The 18,747-nt window shown below is 42.9% G+C and overlaps 1 protein-coding gene across 17 annotated transcripts in view; it reads left to right on the top strand.

The window, feature by feature from the left end:
- LOC134340710 (doublecortin domain-containing protein 2) overlaps positions 1 to 18,747 on the top strand; it is a 167,742-nt gene that overhangs the window by 78,032 nt on the left and 70,963 nt on the right. For all 17 annotated transcript variants that reach the window (XR_010016632.1, XM_063038254.1, XM_063038265.1 and 14 more), the window contains exon 8: positions 14,733 to 14,787. Coding sequence is in view for 16 of the 17 variants with exons in the window: in XM_063038254.1 (XP_062894324.1) it covers positions 14,733 to 14,787 (55 nt within the window). In the remaining variant the exon portion in view is untranslated. The remainder of the gene's footprint in view (positions 1 to 14,732; positions 14,788 to 18,747) is intronic.

The following is an 18,747-nucleotide window of genomic DNA, read 5'->3' as shown; positions in this document are numbered from 1 at the left end:
GCAGCAGGCCAGGCAGCATCTCTAGGAAGAGGTGCAGTTGACGTTTCAGGCCAAGACCCTTCGTCAGGACTAACTGAAGGAAGAGTGAGTAAGGGATTTGAAAGTTGGAGGGGGAGGGGGAGATCCAAAATGACAGGAGAAGACAGGAGGGGGAGGGATGGAGCCAAGACCTTGTCCCCATTCCAACCTCACTCCTTCGGAATGCTCTGCTCTCCACTCCCTCCGCACTAATCCTAACCTTATTATTAAACCCACCGATAAGGGGTGCTGTTGTAGTCTGGCGTACTGACCTCTACCTTGCCGAGGCACAGCGACAGCTCGTGGATACCTCCTCTTATTTACCCCTCGATCGTGACCCCACTAAGGAGCACCAGGCCATTGTCTCCCACACCATCACCGACTTTATCTGCTCAGGGGATCTCCCATCCACTGCTACCAACCTTATAGTTCCCACACCTCACACTTCCCGTTTCTACCTCCTACCCAAGATCCACAAACCTGCCTGTCCTGGCCGACCTATTGTCTCAGCTTGCTTCTGCCCCACCGAACTCGTTTCTGCATACCTCGACACGGTTTTATCCCCCTTGTTCAATCCCTTCCTACCTATGTTCGTGACACTTCTCACGCTCTTAAACTTTTCGATGATTTTAAGTTCCCTGGCCCCCACCGCTTTATTTTCACCATGGATATCCAGTCCCTATATACTTCCATCCCCCATCAGGAAGGTCTCAAAGCTCTACGCTTCTTTTTGGATTCTAGACCTAATCAGTTCCCCTCTACCACCACTCTACTCTGTCTAGCAGAATTAGTCCTTACTCTTAATAATTTCTCCTTTGGCTCCTCCCACTTCCTCCAAACTAAAGGTGTAGCTATGGACACCCGTATGGGTCCGAGCTATGCCTGCCTTTTTGTTGGCTTTGTGGAACAATCTATGTTCCGTGCCTATTCTGTTATCTGTCCCCCACTTTTCCTTGGCTACATCGACGACTGCATTGGCGCTGCTTCCTGCACGCATGCAGAGCTCGTTGACTTTATTAACTTTGCCTCCAACTTTCACCCTGCCCTCAAGTTTACCTGGTCCATTTCCGACACCTCCCTCCCCTTTCTAGATCTTTCTGTCGCTGTCTCTGGAGACAGCTTATCCACTGATGTCTACTATAAGCCTACTGACCCTCACAGCTATCTGGACTATTCCTCTTCTCACCCTGTCTCTTGCAAAAACGCCATCCCCTTCTCGCAATTCCTCCGTCTCCACTGCATCTGCTCTCAAGATGAGGCTTTTCATTCTAGGACAAGGGAGATGTCTTCCTTTTTTAAAGAAAGGGGCTTCCCTTCCTCTACTATCAACTCTGCTCTTAAACGCATCTCCCCCATTTCACGGACATCTGCTCTCACTCCATCCTCCCGCCACCCCACTAGGAATAGGGTTCCCCTGGTCCTCACCTACCACCCCACCAGCCTCCGGGTCCAACATATTCTCCGTAACTTCCGCCACCTCCAACGGTATCCCACCACTAAGCACATCTTTCCCTCCCCCCCCTTCTCTGCATTCCGCAGGGATTGCTCCCTACGCGACTCCCTTCTCCATTCGTCCCCCCCCCCCCATCCCTCTCCACTGATCTCCCTCCTGGCACTTATCCGTGTAAGCGGAACAAGTGCTACACATGCCCTTACACATCCTCCCTTACCACCATTCAGGGCCCCAAACAGTCCTTCCAGGTGAGGCAACACTTCACCTTCAGCTGGGGTTATATACTGCGTCCGGTGCTCCTGATGTGGCCTTTTATATATTGGCAAGACCTGACGCAGACTGGGAGACCGCTTTGCTGAACACCTACGCTTTGTCCGCCAGAGAAAGCAGGATCTCCCAGTGGCCACACATTTTAATTCCATTCCCATTCCCATTCTGACATGTCTATCCACGGCCGCCTCTATTGCAAAGATGAAGCCACACTCAGGTTGGAGGAACAACACCATGTATTCTGTCTGGGTAGCCTCCAAACTGATGGCATGAACATCGACTTCTCTAACTTCCGCTAATGCCCCACCTCCCCCTCGTACCCCATCTGTTACTTATTTTTATACACACATTCTTTCTCTCACTCTCCTTTTTCTCCCTCTGTCCCTCTGAATATACCCCTTGCCCATCCTCTGGGTCCCCTCCCCCCCCCCCCGCTTGTCTTTCTTCCCGGACCTCCTGTCCCATCATCCTCTCATATCCCTTTTGCCAATCACCTGTCCAGCTCTCGGCTCTATCCCTCCCCCTCCTGTCTTCTCCTATCATTTTGGATCTCCCCCTCCCCCTCCAACTTTCAAATCCCTTACTCACTCTTCCTTCAGTTAGTCCTGACGAAGGGTCTTGGCCTGAAACGTCGACTGCACCTCTTCCTACAGATGCTGCCTGGCCTGCTGCGTTCACCAGCAACTTTTATGTGTGTTGCTTGAATTTCCAGCATCTGCAGAATTCCTGTTGTTTGCATTTTTAAACACACAAGAATGTTGGAAGAACTCAGTAGGCTAAGCAGCATTGCCAAGACTCTTCATGAGAACCGGGGGAAAAAGATGAGTCAGAGTAAGAAGCTGAGGGAAGGGAGGAATGAACACAAGGTGATGGGTGAAACTGGGGAGGGGGAATAGTGAAGTAAAGAGCTGAGAAGTTGATTGTTGAAAGAGATACAGTACAGGGCTGGAGAAGAAAGGGGAATCTAATAGGAGGAGACAAATCTGTGCTCAACAGTGGTGATTTCTAGCATATGTGGTGACTCATAGTTACCAGTACAACAAAGAAAGTGCAAAATAGTTTTGTCAATTTTACTTCTCATTGCTGTGATAACTGGGGTAGAGCATATTGTGTGACGCAGAAGGCAGCAACAACTTGTAATTGCTTTAAATAATTCATTCTATTTAGTTCATTATAGTCTCTCTTTGACATGTGCAAAGAACATTGTTAAAACAGTTGGTGGTGCATGACTGTGGTCATCAGCATGATTGAAGCTGGTTGCTGTCGTTCTCCAGCATGTGACAGGAAGCACTTATCACGTGACAGAAATTTACTTTATGTGTAGAAAATGTTTTTTGCACTAACTGAGTTGACATAATCTTTGGATTGGTGTAGTGAGCTGTGCCAATGGCCATATGCAGAGAATATTATCTTACATTTGCTGTCATCATTAGTTTCCAAGAGCAAAAGCAACACTGCGAACACTGCTTTGTTTTCTCCTGAGAACTCTTTGTTTTTGTGCTAAATGAACTGGCAACCCCTTTGAATTGTCATCATGAATGGTATTAAGGGCTTTTGAAGATTCATAAATTTAGGGTCTCTTCCAGCTAAGGGCTGTGAGAACTGTTTATTTTAATAGGACAAATTATTCTAATGCTTCATGAAATAATTTTCTCAGAAATATTGATTGGATCTGAATCATGTTGCCATAAACCAGCTGTTTGTGTCACTGGATAAGTGAATACTCATTAATATATAACATATTTGCTCAGCACTGGAGAGCTAAGTTCTACCACCATATTGTACTGAAGGACATTTCTGGGAGGTGTAAATAAAAATGGTGTTCATTCCTGATGGGTTCAGCTTTGCCACTGTGACAAGCCTGTTCCTGTCAATACTGTCTTCCACCAGTGATACAAAGTGACAGGCCTGTCTTTGCCATTGCTGACAACCAGTGTGATACCTGATTAACCTGTCTGTAGACATTTTAGGAGAGAAATATGGCAGAGAAACTGACCCCTCAACCTAGCATGTCTGTTAAATTCCATTTGCCAATGCTTCCTCCAAGTTTCCATCAGATCCACACCCGCTAGATCCTTAGACACCCTTCATCAATATCCACAACAATGTTAATTTTCATATCATCTGCAAACTTGCATCTCATACATTCACATTTAGTTTGTTACTTGATGTGTATAAAATGTTGTTTGCACTAATTGAGTTGACATCTTCTTTGGGTTGGTGTAGTGAGCTATGCCAATGGCCATATACAGAGAATCTTATCTTACATTTGCTGTCATTATTGGTTTCCAAGAGAGAAATATCTGATGAACTACTCCAATGCTTGTGATTTACTCTTGGTCACAGTCTTCCAATTAGTAAAGCAACCCTCTACCACCACCGCTCCTTATACCAAGCCAATTTTGGATTCTGTTAACCAGCCTACCACATGGGAGCTTGTGAAAGGCTTTACTGAAGTTTGTTTAAAAATAAACAGCTACCACGTTCCTGCCTTCAATATGCTTAGGTTCTTCTTTAAAAAAATTATTCAACTTTGTGAACAACAGGAATTCTGCAGATGCTGGAAATTCAAGCAACATACATCAAAGTTGCTGGTGAACGCAGCAGGCCAAGCAGCATCTATAGGAAGAGGCGCAGTCGACGTTTCAGGCCGAGACCCTTCGTCAGTTAGTCCTGACGAAGGGTCTCGGCCTGAAACGTCGACTGCGCCTCTTCCTATAGATGCTGCTTGGCCTGCTGCGTTCACCAGCAACTTTGATGTATGTTGCTCAACTTTGTGAAATAGGGTTTCAAATGAAAAAATCTATGCTGACTATTCCAAATTAATCCTTGCCTTTCGAGTTAAATCCTAATTAAATCCTACCCCTTGGAACCTTTTCCAAAAGTTTCCTTACTGAAGTAAGTCTCCCTGGTTTGTATATATTTGTCACTGAGGCCCCTTCTTGAACAAAGGGTCAACATTTGTTAAACCTCCTATTATCCAATGCTTCAACCATGGCTAATAAAGGTGCAAAAATATTTGTCAGGACAATCTTCTCTTTTGTCTCCTATAGCAGCCTGGGATACATGACAGAGACTCCTGGGAATTTATCCATCTTCGTGCACCCTAAGACATCCAGCACTTCCTCCCTTCCAATGCTAACATGCTCAGAATATCACCAACTTTCACCATATTCTTTTCCTCAGTAAATACTGACGCAGAATTATAGAGCCATAGAGAACTACAGCAAAGAAACAGGCCCTTCAGCCCATTTAGTCCATGCTGAACTATTACTCTACAAAGTCCCATCGAGCTGCACCTGGACTGTAGCCCTCTACACTCCTCCCGTTCATGCACTTACCTAAACTTATCTTAAATGTTGAAATTGAATCCACTTCCTCAGGAAGCTCACTCAATACTCTCATCGTCCTCTGAGTGAAGAAGTTCCCCTTCATGTTCACCCTTCTCCCTTAACCTATGACCTCCAGTTCTAGTCTCACCCAGCCTCTGTGGAAACAGCCTGCTTCAATTTACCCTGTTTATCCGCTGGTGTCATGCACATATTGCCCTAGAGCTCTTTCATCTTTACTCTTTTCTTAATATATTTGTACAATGTCTAGGGATTCACCTTAATGTTGGCTGTTAATGATATTTAATGGCCCATTTTTGTGGTATAGTTTTATTTTTAAGGATTTTCCTACACTGGCTATATCCCTTTCTGAAGTTCACCTGTTTTCAGTTGCCTATACCTGTTTTATGCTTGCTTCTTTCAGACTCAACATTTTTATGTCATCCAAGGTTCCCTAATTTTGCCATCATAACCTTTCACCCTCACAGGAACACCTTGGCCCTGTACTCTCACAACCTCCCTTTTAGAAGACTCCTACCTATTAGATATTGTTTTACTCAAAAGAAGCTGCCCTCAGTCTGTTTCTGCCAAATCCTCCCTCATCCCATTGAAATTGCCCTCTTCACCAACTTTAGAAAGCTAATCTGTGGATGTCTCCATGACAGTCTTGAAACTTGCAGAATTATGATCACTGTTCCCAAAATGCACCCCACTGACAGTTCATTTTCTAAAGTTATATTTTGTAGAGCCCCATCACTATGACTAACTATGCATTGGTTCAAGAAAATGTCCTGAATGCACTTTTGAAATTCCTCCTCTCACTAAGACAATCCTGTAGCCATTGGTGTTTTGCTCTTCCGCTTGAGGCATTGGTGTTCGGAGGTCAATATCAGCGTCCTCGGTAGGAGCTTGTACTATCTGTCTTCCCTGTGGAATGTGTGAGTTTTCTCTGGGTGCTCTGGTTTCCTCCCACAGTCCAAAGATATGCTGGGTAGTTTAATTGGTCATTGTAAATTGTCCTGTGATTGGGTTAGGGTTAAATCTGGGTTGTCAGGCTTGCTGGATGGCTCTTCTCGAAGGGTGGAAGGGTCTATTCCTTGCTGTATCTCTAAATAAATAAATAAATATATATATATATAACTTGAAGTTAAAATCCTTTACAATTATAACACTATTGATCTTACAACTTTCTGCTTGACTACATACTGTATCTGCTTCTCTATCTCTGATTGACTGTTGCATGACCTCCATTATAATCTCAGCAAAGTGATTTCCCTTCCCTTATCCCTAAGTGTTATTCTAATGTCCTCGCTGGGAGAATTTTCTAAGACATTCTCCCTGAGTACAAAATGATGTTTGTTCTAATCAACATTGCAATACCCCTTCCTCTTTTACCTCCCTGTGCATCACACCTGGAATCTTGATACTCTGAGCAGCTAGTCTTGCCCTTCTATCAATCACCTTACTACAAATGCAGTAATATCACTGCTCCAACACCATGAGCAAGCATCCCTGCAAGGACATCACTCCTCTTCTAGCTCAGATGCAACTGTCCTGCTTGTACAATTTGCATTTTCCTCAGAAACAGCCTCAATGATACAACTATCTAAAGGCCTCCCTCATTCACCATTTGTTTAACCGTGCATTCATTTAATCTATCTTCATAGTTCTATACTCGCACTTGTACGCCTCAAATTACAACCTTGGAGGTACTGTTTTTAGCCTCCTATCTCAGTGCCTGAATTCGCATTATAGACATCATCCCTCTTCCTACTTACATTGATAGTACTGATGTGTACTGTGACTGCTGGGTAATGACCCTTCCCTTTCAGGAGTTGGGATTGGGAGAGATATGGTTCCTGAATCCCACAGAACAAGAATCTCAGGGTTGTATGCGGAGACATGTATGAACTCGGATAATAAATTTTACTTTCAACTTTGAACTTTGCATCCCATTTCTAGACTTGTATGTGTTGTTCTAGTCTTATTTACTTTGTATGCTTTATGTGAAATGTGTTTGCCTGTGTTTTAGTCCCATCAGTGGCTATCTTAGCATATTGATAATGTCTGAATATTTATGATTTTTATCGGAAGTCATAATTACTTCTAACCACAAGTAAATTCATTTTAATGTATTTTGTAAAGTGGCATAAAAATTAATATCACACAGAATAATAACATACTAGAAACTGTATTCTCTTTCATCTTGTATGTAGGCTGAAAACTTGTTCATGCAGGAAAAGATTAGTTCAACCAAGAAAGTGCAAAATTGACTATTGATTTTGTTCTCTGAGTGTAAATGACAATTTCACTGCCCACTGATGTGATAATTTAACCAAGTTAATTATTGGTTAAGATTCCAATTGCACCGTGCACCTATAATCTGAAAGTAAATCACCTATGAAATAAATGCATGGGTGGAAAAACATGTATCATTTCTGATGCATTGCCTTCTATGTGTATGATTAAATCGCACAGCTCTTGACTGCAGTGCTATTTAATAGAAGTAAATGACTTCACCCTCGGTGTGGGTTAACAATATCAAGGATGTTTTGCTTCCAGTCCAGTTCTATGGAATCTTATCAATGTGGGACCAGCAGACTCTGCCATAAATGAGGCAGTGGTTGTGCAGCAGGGTAGTCGCTGGGCAGTTTATGATATGGTGTGCTCCATTTGACCTTTGAACCTCTTTGAACCTTTGCTTCTGCTGGACTTCTAAATGCTTCTGATGAGAGGATTCTCAAAACTATCCTAAAAGTTCTGGTTAACATATGGGCATCACTGTCAAGACCAGAATTTATTGTCCACCTTAACTCCCTCTAAAATGTAACAATAAGTTATACTTTTGACCAACAACAGAGCAAATGCTGGGGTTTTCCCTCCAGTTGTTTAAGTAGGGAGCTCTAGTATCTTGACTGAGCCATAATAATAAAACATGTCACCATATATCCAAGAAAGAATGGAGTTTGATTTAGAGAAACACAAACAAAACGTTCCATTAAGATGGCGGCGCGACTGCTGACAGCAGCTCCTACAGGGGGTCAGCAAAAGGTGCTACCATTCCACTTAAACGTACATCTAATGATTGCAAGCCACAGTGTCTCCTGCTTGCAGCCCCCCGGACTGAGGCGACAAAGCTGTTGCACTTCACCGGGAGTGGTGTGGCATGGCATGATGTCCAGAACAGAGTCAGAGCTGCCATCCCAAAGTTTAGCTTGGCAGAAGTCAAGCTTTGTTGTGGCCGACTGCAGCACCCAGTGGATTCGGGCCTCATGCTGTAGGGTTGCTTGCTTTTCAGCCGTTGGAGGAGAGGCGTCCGAGCTGGTGTGCTGTACTGGGGCGATGTAGTGCAGTTGTGGCGACTGAAAGTTTAATTAAATGGGCTGAGGGGTCTGGTCTATATACATACATATTTGTCTGGTTGTGTTTTTTTACTAATCTATATGTGCTTGTATGGCCAGTGGCATCATCGCCGGACTTCAGAGCGAAGGCTCCCGAGTTTGAATCCAGCCGGCTCCCTTTCACGCTTTCCATCTGTACTGGGTTGAGCATCGAGCTAGCAAGTCGGCCCTGTAAAAATAAGAAAGCATGCTAAAAAAACACCGTCACGACAGCGTCCTGATGACTCCACGCGGAGTTAAGGGCTTTCTCCTTCTTCTTTTTCATATGTCTTGTATAGGTGAGGACTAGGCCTCAAAGCCTCAGATTCGCCTAGCGGGAGTCAAGTGCTGGAGCGAGGACAGAAAGGTAAAGAGTTGGAGAGGAAGGAATCTGTTAGGAGAGGAGAGTGGAACATAGGAGAAAGGGAAGGATGAGGAGCACCAGGGTGAGGTGAGAACAGGTAAGAGGTCAGAGTGGGAATAGAAGAGTGGAGGGGGAGGGAAAAATATTATCGACTCCATGCATCACTTGTCCTGGTCTTTCTTAGTGTTCAGTGTCCTGAGTTTGGAACACGTGGTTGAAGCAATGTGCCACAGTGCAAGCAGAATATACAAGTTCCTTTCAACCACTGAACACTGGTGGGAAAAGGACTGGACACATAAGGTGATGAGAAGCTTGTCAAGCAGTCTCAGCTGCTGTGGATGCTAACGGATCTCTTGTGTGTTGTTACAGGAAAACCCAACAAGGAACGTGAAGATTATCCCTTCACAATCATGGATTGAGATTATGGATAGCGAAACCGGGAGGGAACTGAGATAGAGATAGAGAAAGAAATGAGAATAGCCAGTTTCTAACCTGCTCCAGCCCCAATGGCATTTATATGTCATTTGCAATTAAGTTTCTGGGTATTGGTGACCTTCAGGGCGTTTCCAGTGAGACAATCAGTAGTGGAAAATCATTTGAATGGTTGGGTTGAATTGAATTGACTTTATTACTTACATCCTTCATATACATGAGTAAAAATATTTATGTTATGTCTCCATCTAAACGTGCAATGTGCAATTTATAGGAATTTATAATAAATAGTATGTACGACAGGACAGTCAACATAAAATAGGAATACAATTGTATCAGCATGAATTATTCAGTCGGATGGCCTGGTGGAAGAAGCTGTCCCGGAGCCTGTTGGCCATGGCTTTTATGCTGCGGTACCGTTTCCCGGATAGCAGCAGCCGGAACAGCAATGGTTGAGCAAAGTGCAGTATTTAACTAGGAATAATAATTTACTGGGCTGATAATTACTCGGGTATCACTTGGATATTGTGTTGATCTTGCTGCAGGCAGGAATGGACTGCCTTATTTTCCCGGGAATAAAGTTTGGAATTAATTGTTGTGCAATCATTAGGGTACATTCCATTTTGCGATATGAAGACTACTGATGAAGCAGCTGAACATGCTGGGGCTGTCTATTGTTCTGAGGAGCCCCAGAACCTGGGTTTGGCTTTCACCAAGCACCAAGAATCACCCATAAGCATTGTTGGTGGAATCTTGACAAGTGGGTGGGCATCCTGGCCCGTATTGCTAAACTGGTTTATTACTGTCACACACACCAGGTAGCATTGAGAAAAATTGCATGCCATCTATACAACTCATTTCATTACATCAGTACATTGAGGGAGTACAAGGGAAAAGCAATAATGGAATGCAGATTATTGGGTTGTAGTTTCAGAGGAAGAGCGGTGCAGGGACCACGACAAAGTAGATTGTGAGGTCTTGTTATACAAGAGGATCATTCACAGGCTTATAAAGTGGAATAGAAGCTGTCCTTGAGCCTGGTGGTAAGTGCTTTCTGGCCTTTGTTTCTTCTGTCCAATGGAAGAGGGGAAAAGAGAGAATATCCAAGGTGGGCTCATGTTATATTGCCTCACCTACTATCACCGATAACAGGGAAGCAACATTCTCTTGCGACATCCTTAACTCAAGGAAATATGGCCATCTGCTTCACAGAGGAAGAAAGAAAGAGAAGCTCAGTCCATTTGGGAGGTTTTAGAGGGGATTGAGATTAAGATTGATGAGAAGGAAGAGAAGTGTTTATTATGGTTCTGTTGATTACAAAGAGAATGTGAAAAATCTTTGATCTACTGTATACTAGGTCCTCTTAAAGACCACCAGGACTGCCTTTGTGCGGAGCCGCAGGTATATTTCTCCTTGGTGTTGAGGAGGGTATCATGGATGCCAAAGAAATGGGTGTAATTAGTAGTAAGGTCTTGGATCACATGAACATTATGTGGAAAGAGGTATTTGTAGCCTTGAAGCACATTATGATTGGCAAGTCTCAGGACCTGACCAGGTCCACCCCTGGATCTTCTGGGAGGCCAGCGAAGGTCCTTGTACAAATATTTGCTTTGTTGTTAGCCATTGGCTAAGTTTCAGAAAACTGGAGGGTGCTTAGTGTTGTTCCATTGTTCAAGAGTAGTACCAAGAACAGGCCGGAGAATTGGAGGCTGGTAAGCCTGACTGTTGGGCAGTTACTGGAGTGAATTCTGAGGGACAAAATGTACCATCACTTGGATAGTCAAGGCCTGATCAGGAATAGTCAGCACAGTTTTGTGTGTGTGAGTTCATGTCTAATAAATATTTTGGAGTTTTTGAAGAGGTAACTGAGGAATAGTTGAAGGTATAGCAATGGATATTGTCTACATGGACTTTGGTAAAGCCTTTGCATGGAATTCAAGTGGAGCTACCAAGATGGATTCAAAATTGGCTCAATGATAGGAAGCAGAATGCGGTGGCTGAAGTTCAAAATTCAAAGTAAAATTTATTATCAGAGTACATACATGTTACCACTACAACCCTAAAAGTCTTTTTACTTAGCAAATCTATAGAGCAGTAGCTGTAAACTGTAAGCATCAGGAACTGTTAACTCTAAACAAACTCTGCAAATGCAGATATAAACAAATAGCAACAAATAGCGAGCATGAAATGACAATACAGCAGGGTCCTTAAGTGTGTAGCTATCTGCTTTTGTTCAAGAGCCTGATAGTTGAAGGGTAGTAACTGTTCTTGAACCTGATTGTGTGAGTCCTGAGGCACCTGTACCTTCTGCCTGATGGCAGCAGTGAGAAAAGAGTGTGGCCTGGGTGGTTAGGATATTTTGATGATGGATGCTGCTTTTCTATGGCAAAGTTTCACGTAAATGTGCTCCGTGGTTGGACGGGTTCTATCCGTGTTGTACTGGGCCGAATCCACCACCTTTTGTAGGATTTTCCACTCAGTCATTGGTGCTCCCATACCAGGTCTTAATGGAGCCAGTCAGAACATATTTCCACCACACATCTCTAGGAGTTTGCGAAGGTTTTCAATGACATGCCAAACCTCCCCAGACTCCAGAGGAAGTAGAGATGCTGTTGTGCTTTCTTTGCAATATTATTTATATGATGGGTCCAGGAAAGATCCTTTGAGATAGTGACATAGAAACTTAAAGTTACTGAGCCTCTCCACCTCTGACCCTCCGATGATTACTGGCCCTTGGGAGATTCATGGACCTCTGCTTTCCCTCTCCTGAAGTCTACAATCAATTCTTTGGTTATTGACATTGAGTTATTGAGTTGAGGTTGTTGTTATTACACCACTCAGCCAAGTTTTCAATCTCCTTCCTGTATGCTGATTCTTCACCCCTTTAATCCAGCCCACACTGTGGTATTGTCAGCAAACTTGTGTATGAAGTTTGATTCTCCGACCGATACCCTGTGAGTAGTGGGGTGCCTATGTTGCAATCTCGTTTGATTAGCATGTTCGATGGTGATAGTAAATTGGTGAGACTGGGTGATAGTGAAGCAGGTTTCAATGTATTGCCAATAGATAAACACGAGATTCTGCCGATGTTGAAAATCCAGCATAACACACACAGAATGCTGGAGGAGCTCAGTAGCTCAGGGAGCATCTATGGAGAAGAATAAAAATTTGGCATTTCAGGACGAGACCCTTCATCAGGATTGGAAAAGAAAAGGAAGGAATCCAGAATAAGAAGGTAGGGGGGAGGAGGAGGAGGAGTACAATCTGGAAGGTGATAGGTAAAGCCAGGTGAGAGAGAGGGTAGGTGGGTGAGGGAGGGGGGATGAAGTGAGAAGGTGAGAGAAGATAGGTGGAAAAACTAAAGGGCTGAGGAAGACAGGAGAGGAGAGTGGTCCATAGGAGGAAGGGAAGGAGGGGATGCAGCAGAGGGAGGTGATAGGCAGGTGAGAAGAAGGGAAGGGGTAAGAGGGAGCCAGAGTAGGGAATGGGAAAAGGTTAGAAGGGGGAGAGAGGAGGATGGAAGATGGAGAAATTGAAGTTCATGCTGTCAGGTTGGACACCACCCAAGCAGAGTATGAGGTGTTGCTCCTCCTTCCTGAGAATGGCCTCATCGTGGCAGTAGAGGAAGCCATGGACCACCGTGTTCGAATGGTAATAGAGAGTGGAATTACAGTGGTTGGCCACTGGGAATTCCTCCCTGTTGCCGATGGAGCGAAGGTGCTCAACAAAGTAATCCTTCAATCTACACCAGGTCTGACCAGTGTTGAGGAGGCTGCACTGGGAACACTGGGTACAGTAGGTGATCCTGACAGGCTTGCAGGTGAAGTGTTGCTTAACCTGGAAGTACTGTTTGGGGCCGTGAATAGCAAGTGATAAGGGAGGAGGTGAATGGGCAGGTATATCACTTGTTCCACATGCAGGGATAAGTGCCAGGAAGGAGAACAGTGGGGTGGGACATGAGAGTCATGGAGAGAGTGATCCCTGCAGAAAGCAGAGAGTGACGGGAAGGTAAAGATGTGTTTGGTGTAGGATCCCATTGAATATGACATATCCTTTGGAGAATGATGTGCTGCTTGCGAAGGCTCATGGAGTTGTAGGTAAGGATAAAAAGAACTGTCCCTCTTAAGGCGGCAGAAAGATGGGATGAGGGCAGGTCCGGGAAATGAAGGAGATGTGAGTGAGGGCAGCATCATTGGTAGAGGGAGGGAAATTCCTTTCAAAGAACGGCGTTTCTCTTCTAGTATTGATGCTTCATGGGCAGCACAATAGCCTAATGGTTGGAAACATTGCTTTACAGTGCAAACGATCTGGGCTCAATTCCTGCCACTGGCTGTAAGAAATTTCTACCTTCTTCCTGTGACCACGTGGGTTTCCTCTGGGTATTCTATTTCTGAAATACGTATGGGTTAGTAGATTCATCGGTCATTTGAGTGTAATTGGGCAGTGCGGGCTCGCTGGGCCAGGAGGGCTTGTTACCATGCTGTATCTCTTTTTAAAAAAAATATTAAAAGAAAAGGAAGGACAATACCTCTGACGTTCAGGAAAGGAAAGCCTCATCCTGGGAACACGTGGCAGAGACAGAGGAACTGGGAAAGAGGAATGGCAATTTTAAACTAAGGTAGCTGTGAGTCAGTAGATTTAATAAAAGTAATACCAGTATGACAATAGGTATCAGGATACTGTCTGGACCAGAGGGTTTGAGATATAGGGAGAAATTAGCCTTGCTGTGTTTTTATTTCTTGGAGCACAAGAGAATCAGGCGTCACCTCATAGGTTTATAAGGTCGTGCTTAAGGCAAACTTTTTCCCAGGGCTGGGAGTTCAAAGCTGGCGAGCACAGATAGAAGATAAGAGGGGAGATAGTTAAAAGAGACTTGAAAGATAGCTTCTTCGCACAGAGTCTAATGAGTACCTGGAACGAGCTGCCAGAGGAAGCTGTTGAGTCAGCTACAACTGCAATGGTTATGAGGGTGAATATGGGCATCAGAGTCTGGCTGGGAGGATGCTTTGGTTGGCGTGGATCAGATAGGCTGAAGGGCCTGTTACCATGCTGTAGGACACAGTAACTCTACAATCCTATGGCTAAACCATGATGATTAACACTCCTGGAAATCTGTTCATTGTTATTTGCTACAGTTACCTCTTAATTATTCCCCTAGGTAAGTCATTGTTAATTTCTTTATAATTTTACATCTTAATAACTGACCAATTCTTGTAAAACTTTTATCATGGTAGCTTCATAAAGCTATCAGTTTGATAGTTTTCTTCAATTTATTTTGACAAGCTTGGCATTTACAATATATGCACTTAGTTTGATATTTATCAAATGTAATGACTTGCAGAATGTTATAGAATAAAGGTGAATTTGAAATAGTTTCTGAATTAATGAGGAAGATGAATTGTGAAAGTGGAAATGAAGTGTCAAGACAATAGATTCTGACCCCTTTTTATGACAATGGCTGCAGATAGTTTTTCATTTTGTTACAGATTTCATTCTGATCTGCTTCCTCCAATCCGAAGAGGTCAAAAGACCAGAGGAAAGGTATGGTGTTACTTTTTCCTTGCTCTGTCATAATTAAATTCATTTTATACAGTTAGGCTAGAGTTTACTGCAATAACTCAGTTTCATAAATCTATTATTTCTGCAATGATTTAAAATGAGATGGGTCAAAAGAGTTAACATATTTGTAATCCTTCAAACAGTATTTCAAAATGATGAACAGACTTTCTATTAATTCATTTATGACTCTTCATAGACATTAGCAAGTAACTAATACTGTTTAAAATGAAATTAAGTCAGCATTGAAACTGAAATTAATTTAAATGTGGAAAACTTTGCCATGTTGTTTAGAGCATGTCTACTGAACAATTACTTAAGTTATAAATTCAGTTAGATAATATTTATTTTAGATTGCATAACTATAATTCACAAAATTAAAATAATTCCACAAATACTTTGCACAGACTTTTCTCAAATTCTGCATTGTCTCGGTAAAGTTGTGAAAGAAAGTGAATGAACTACTTTAAAATAAACATCTTTAAGCCATGTGAATTGAAAGTATCGTAAAACAATCAATCTGAGTTAAACAGTACTTTTCTGTCTGTATTTATTGGTCATTTCTTTAACATCTGGATTGTATATGAATTGAATATGGAGTTTCTGGAAAATGCTCTTTTAAAAAAAACTACAATCTCAATTTAGATTCACTATTGCCTAAAAATAAGACATAGGAGCACAATTAGGCCACACGGCCCATTGAGTTTGCCACACCATTCTATCATTGTTGATTTATTATCCCACTCAACCCTGTTCTGCCTTCTCCCCATAACTTTTGACGCATTGACTAAGAACCTATCAACCTCCACTTAAAATATACTCAATGACAGCATCCACAGCTATTTGCGGCAATGAATTTCACAGATTCACTACTGTCTGGCAAAAGAAATTCCTTCTTATCTCTGTTCTAAATGGGTGTCTCTCTATTCTGAATCTGTGCCCTCTAGTCCAAGATTCCCCACTATAGGAAACATCCTCTCCACATCCATTCTGTTTAAGTCTTGAAATATTCGATGCATTTCTGTGAGATCCCCCTCTTATTTTTCTAAACTCCACTGAGTACATGCCCAAAGTCATCAAATGCTTCTGATAGATTTCTTATACCCTTTCATTCCTGGAATAATTCTCATGAACCTCCTCTGGATCCTCTCCAATAACACCATATCTTTAATTAGATAAGGGCCCAAAACTGCTCACAATACTCCAAGTGCAGTCAGAACAGTGCCTTATAAATCCTCAACATCACATCCTTGCTCTTGTATTCTAATCCTCTCAAAATTAATGCCAACATTGCATTTTCCTTCCTTACCGCCAAATCATCCAGCAAGTTAACCTTTAGGGAGGCCTGCACAAGGATCCCCAAGTCTGTTTGCTCACCTGCACTTCTTTGTGCCCATTCTCCCAATCTGTCTGCACACTCCCTGCTTCCACAACACCACCTGATCTTCATCTGCAAACTTGGCCACAATGCCATCAATTCCATCATTCATTAACGTGAAAATAAGCAGTTAGTTACCAAACCCCGCAGAACACCACTAGTCACCCGCAGCCAACCAGAATAGGCCCTGTTTATTCTGACACTTGGCCTCTTGCTAGTCAGCCAATCTCCTATCCATGCTAGTATCCTTCTTGTAATAGCATGGACTATTATTTTATTAAGCAGCCTCATATGTGGTACCTTGTCAAAATTCTTCTGGAAATCCAAGTAAAGAACATCAACTGACTCTCTTTGGTCTGTCCTTCTGCTATTTCCTCAAAGAATTCCAACAGATTTTTCAGGCAAAATTTTCTCTTAAGAGAACCATGCTGACTTTGGCCTACTTTATCATTCGCCTCCAAATACCCTGAAACATCATTCTTAATCATGACTCTGACATCTTCCCAATCACTGAAATCAAATTAACTGGCCTAAAATTTCTTTTTTCCTGCCTCCCACCCTTCTTAAAGAGTGGAGTGACATTTGCAATTTTCTAATCCTCCAACACCATTCCAGAATCTAGTGATTTTTGATAGATCATTACTAATGCCTCTACAGTCTCTTCAGCTACCTCTTTCAGAACCCTAAGGTGTAGTCCACATGGTCTAGATGACCTGTCTACCTTCAGACCTTCCAGCATCCCAAGCACCTTCTCCTAAGTAATAGCAACTACACTCTCTTCTGCCCCATGACACTTCTGTATTTTTTTGGCATACTGGTACTGGCTTCTATAGTGAACTCTGATGCAAAATACTCATTAATTTCATCCGGCATGTCTTTGTCCCCCATTACTACTTCTCCAACTTCGTATCTAACAGTCCAATATTGACTCCCGAATCTCTTTTATTCTTTACATATCTGAAATAACTTCTGGTGTTCTCTTTGAGCTTACCTTTATATTTAGTCTTTTCTGTCCTTATTTTTTTTTTAGTTGCCTTCTGCCTTCTAATCCTTTAACCTCCCACTAATTTTTGCTACATTTTATGCCCTATCTTTTGCTTGACTGTTGTCTTTGACTTCCCTTGTCAGCTATGGTTGCCTCATTCTCCCTTTAGAATACTTCTTCATCTTTGAGATGTATCCATCCTGCAGCTTCTGAATTGCCTCAGAAACTCCAGCTATTGCTGTTCTGCCGTCCTCCCTACTAGTGTGCCCTTCCAATCAACTTGTGTGCCTTTCTCCTCTCTCATGCCTCTGTAATTTTCTTTATTCCACTGTAATTCTGATACTTCTGACTTTATCTTCTCCTTCTCAAACTGCAGGGTGAATTCTATCATATTATGATCACTGCTTCCTCAGGGTTCCTTAACTTTAAGCTCCCTAATCAAATCTGGTTTATTGCACAACACCAAATCTGGAACTGCCTTTCCCCTAGTGGGCTCAACCACAAGCTGATCTAAAAATCCATCTCATAGAACATAGAACATAGAATAGTACAGCACAGTACAGGCCCTTCGGCCCACATTGTTGTGCCGACCCTCAAACCCTTGCAGGCATTCTACGTTCCCTCTCTTAGAAACCTTGACCCTGCACCACTTCCTCAGCCACTTATTCATCTGTACTGTCATCCTTGACTAGCACATAGATCTGAGTGTAATCCAGAGATCACTACCTCAGATGTCCTGATCTTTAGCACCTTTCTGAATTCCCTATACTCACTGTGCAGGACCTCTTCCCCCTTTCAACTTATGTCATTGGAGCTGATATGTACCATGACCTCTGGCTGCTCACTTTTCCTCTTGAGAATATTCTGCAGCTACTCTGAGACATCTTGAATCCTATCACCTGGGAAGGAACACACCATCCTGGCTTCTCTTTTACGCACAGAATCTGCTGTCTGTCCCCCTAATTATCGAGTCTCCTATCACTATTGCTCTGTTTGAATTTACCCTTTCTTCTGAGCCTCAGGGCTATCCACAGTGCCACTGGCTTCGATGCTTCATCACCCCCAGCACTTGTTGCTGAGGAGAATGGCCACAGGGAAACCTTGCACTGACTGTTTACTCTCCTGGTGGTCACCCATGTACTGTCTAAAGATGGATCTTGCCCTGTTCATGTGGTCTTACACCCAGTTGGTGTGATCTTTCATTGGTTCTATTGTGGTTATTATTCTACTATTGATTTATCAAGTATGAAAATGGATCTCAGGGTTGTATATGGTGACATATATGTACTTTGATAATAAATTTACTTTGAACTTTTGAACTGAAGCCTGGACTCTGGGTGTGACTACCTCAGTAAAAGTCTCATCTATGAAGTTTTCAGCCTGCTGGATGGTCCTGAGTGCGTCGAGCTCCAGATCCATAACGCATGTGGTTCCTGGATCTAGACTCCATGACTCCATGCAGGAGGAAGCTGCACCAGGTTTACCATTTCAAATCCCGTAATTATTTCCAAAGACTTCTATTAGGCCATCTTGAAGTTTTTGCTCAGGGCAAAGAAATATTTCAGCCAGTTTGATTTTTGCT

This window comes from Mobula hypostoma, chromosome 2 (assembly GCF_963921235.1).
Source record: "Mobula hypostoma chromosome 2, sMobHyp1.1, whole genome shotgun sequence".
In the NCBI taxonomy this organism is placed as follows: domain Eukaryota; kingdom Metazoa; phylum Chordata; class Chondrichthyes; order Myliobatiformes; family Myliobatidae; genus Mobula; species Mobula hypostoma.
The sequence above is the reverse complement of the archived record's forward strand: the minus strand, read 5'-3'. Positions and strand labels throughout refer to the sequence as shown.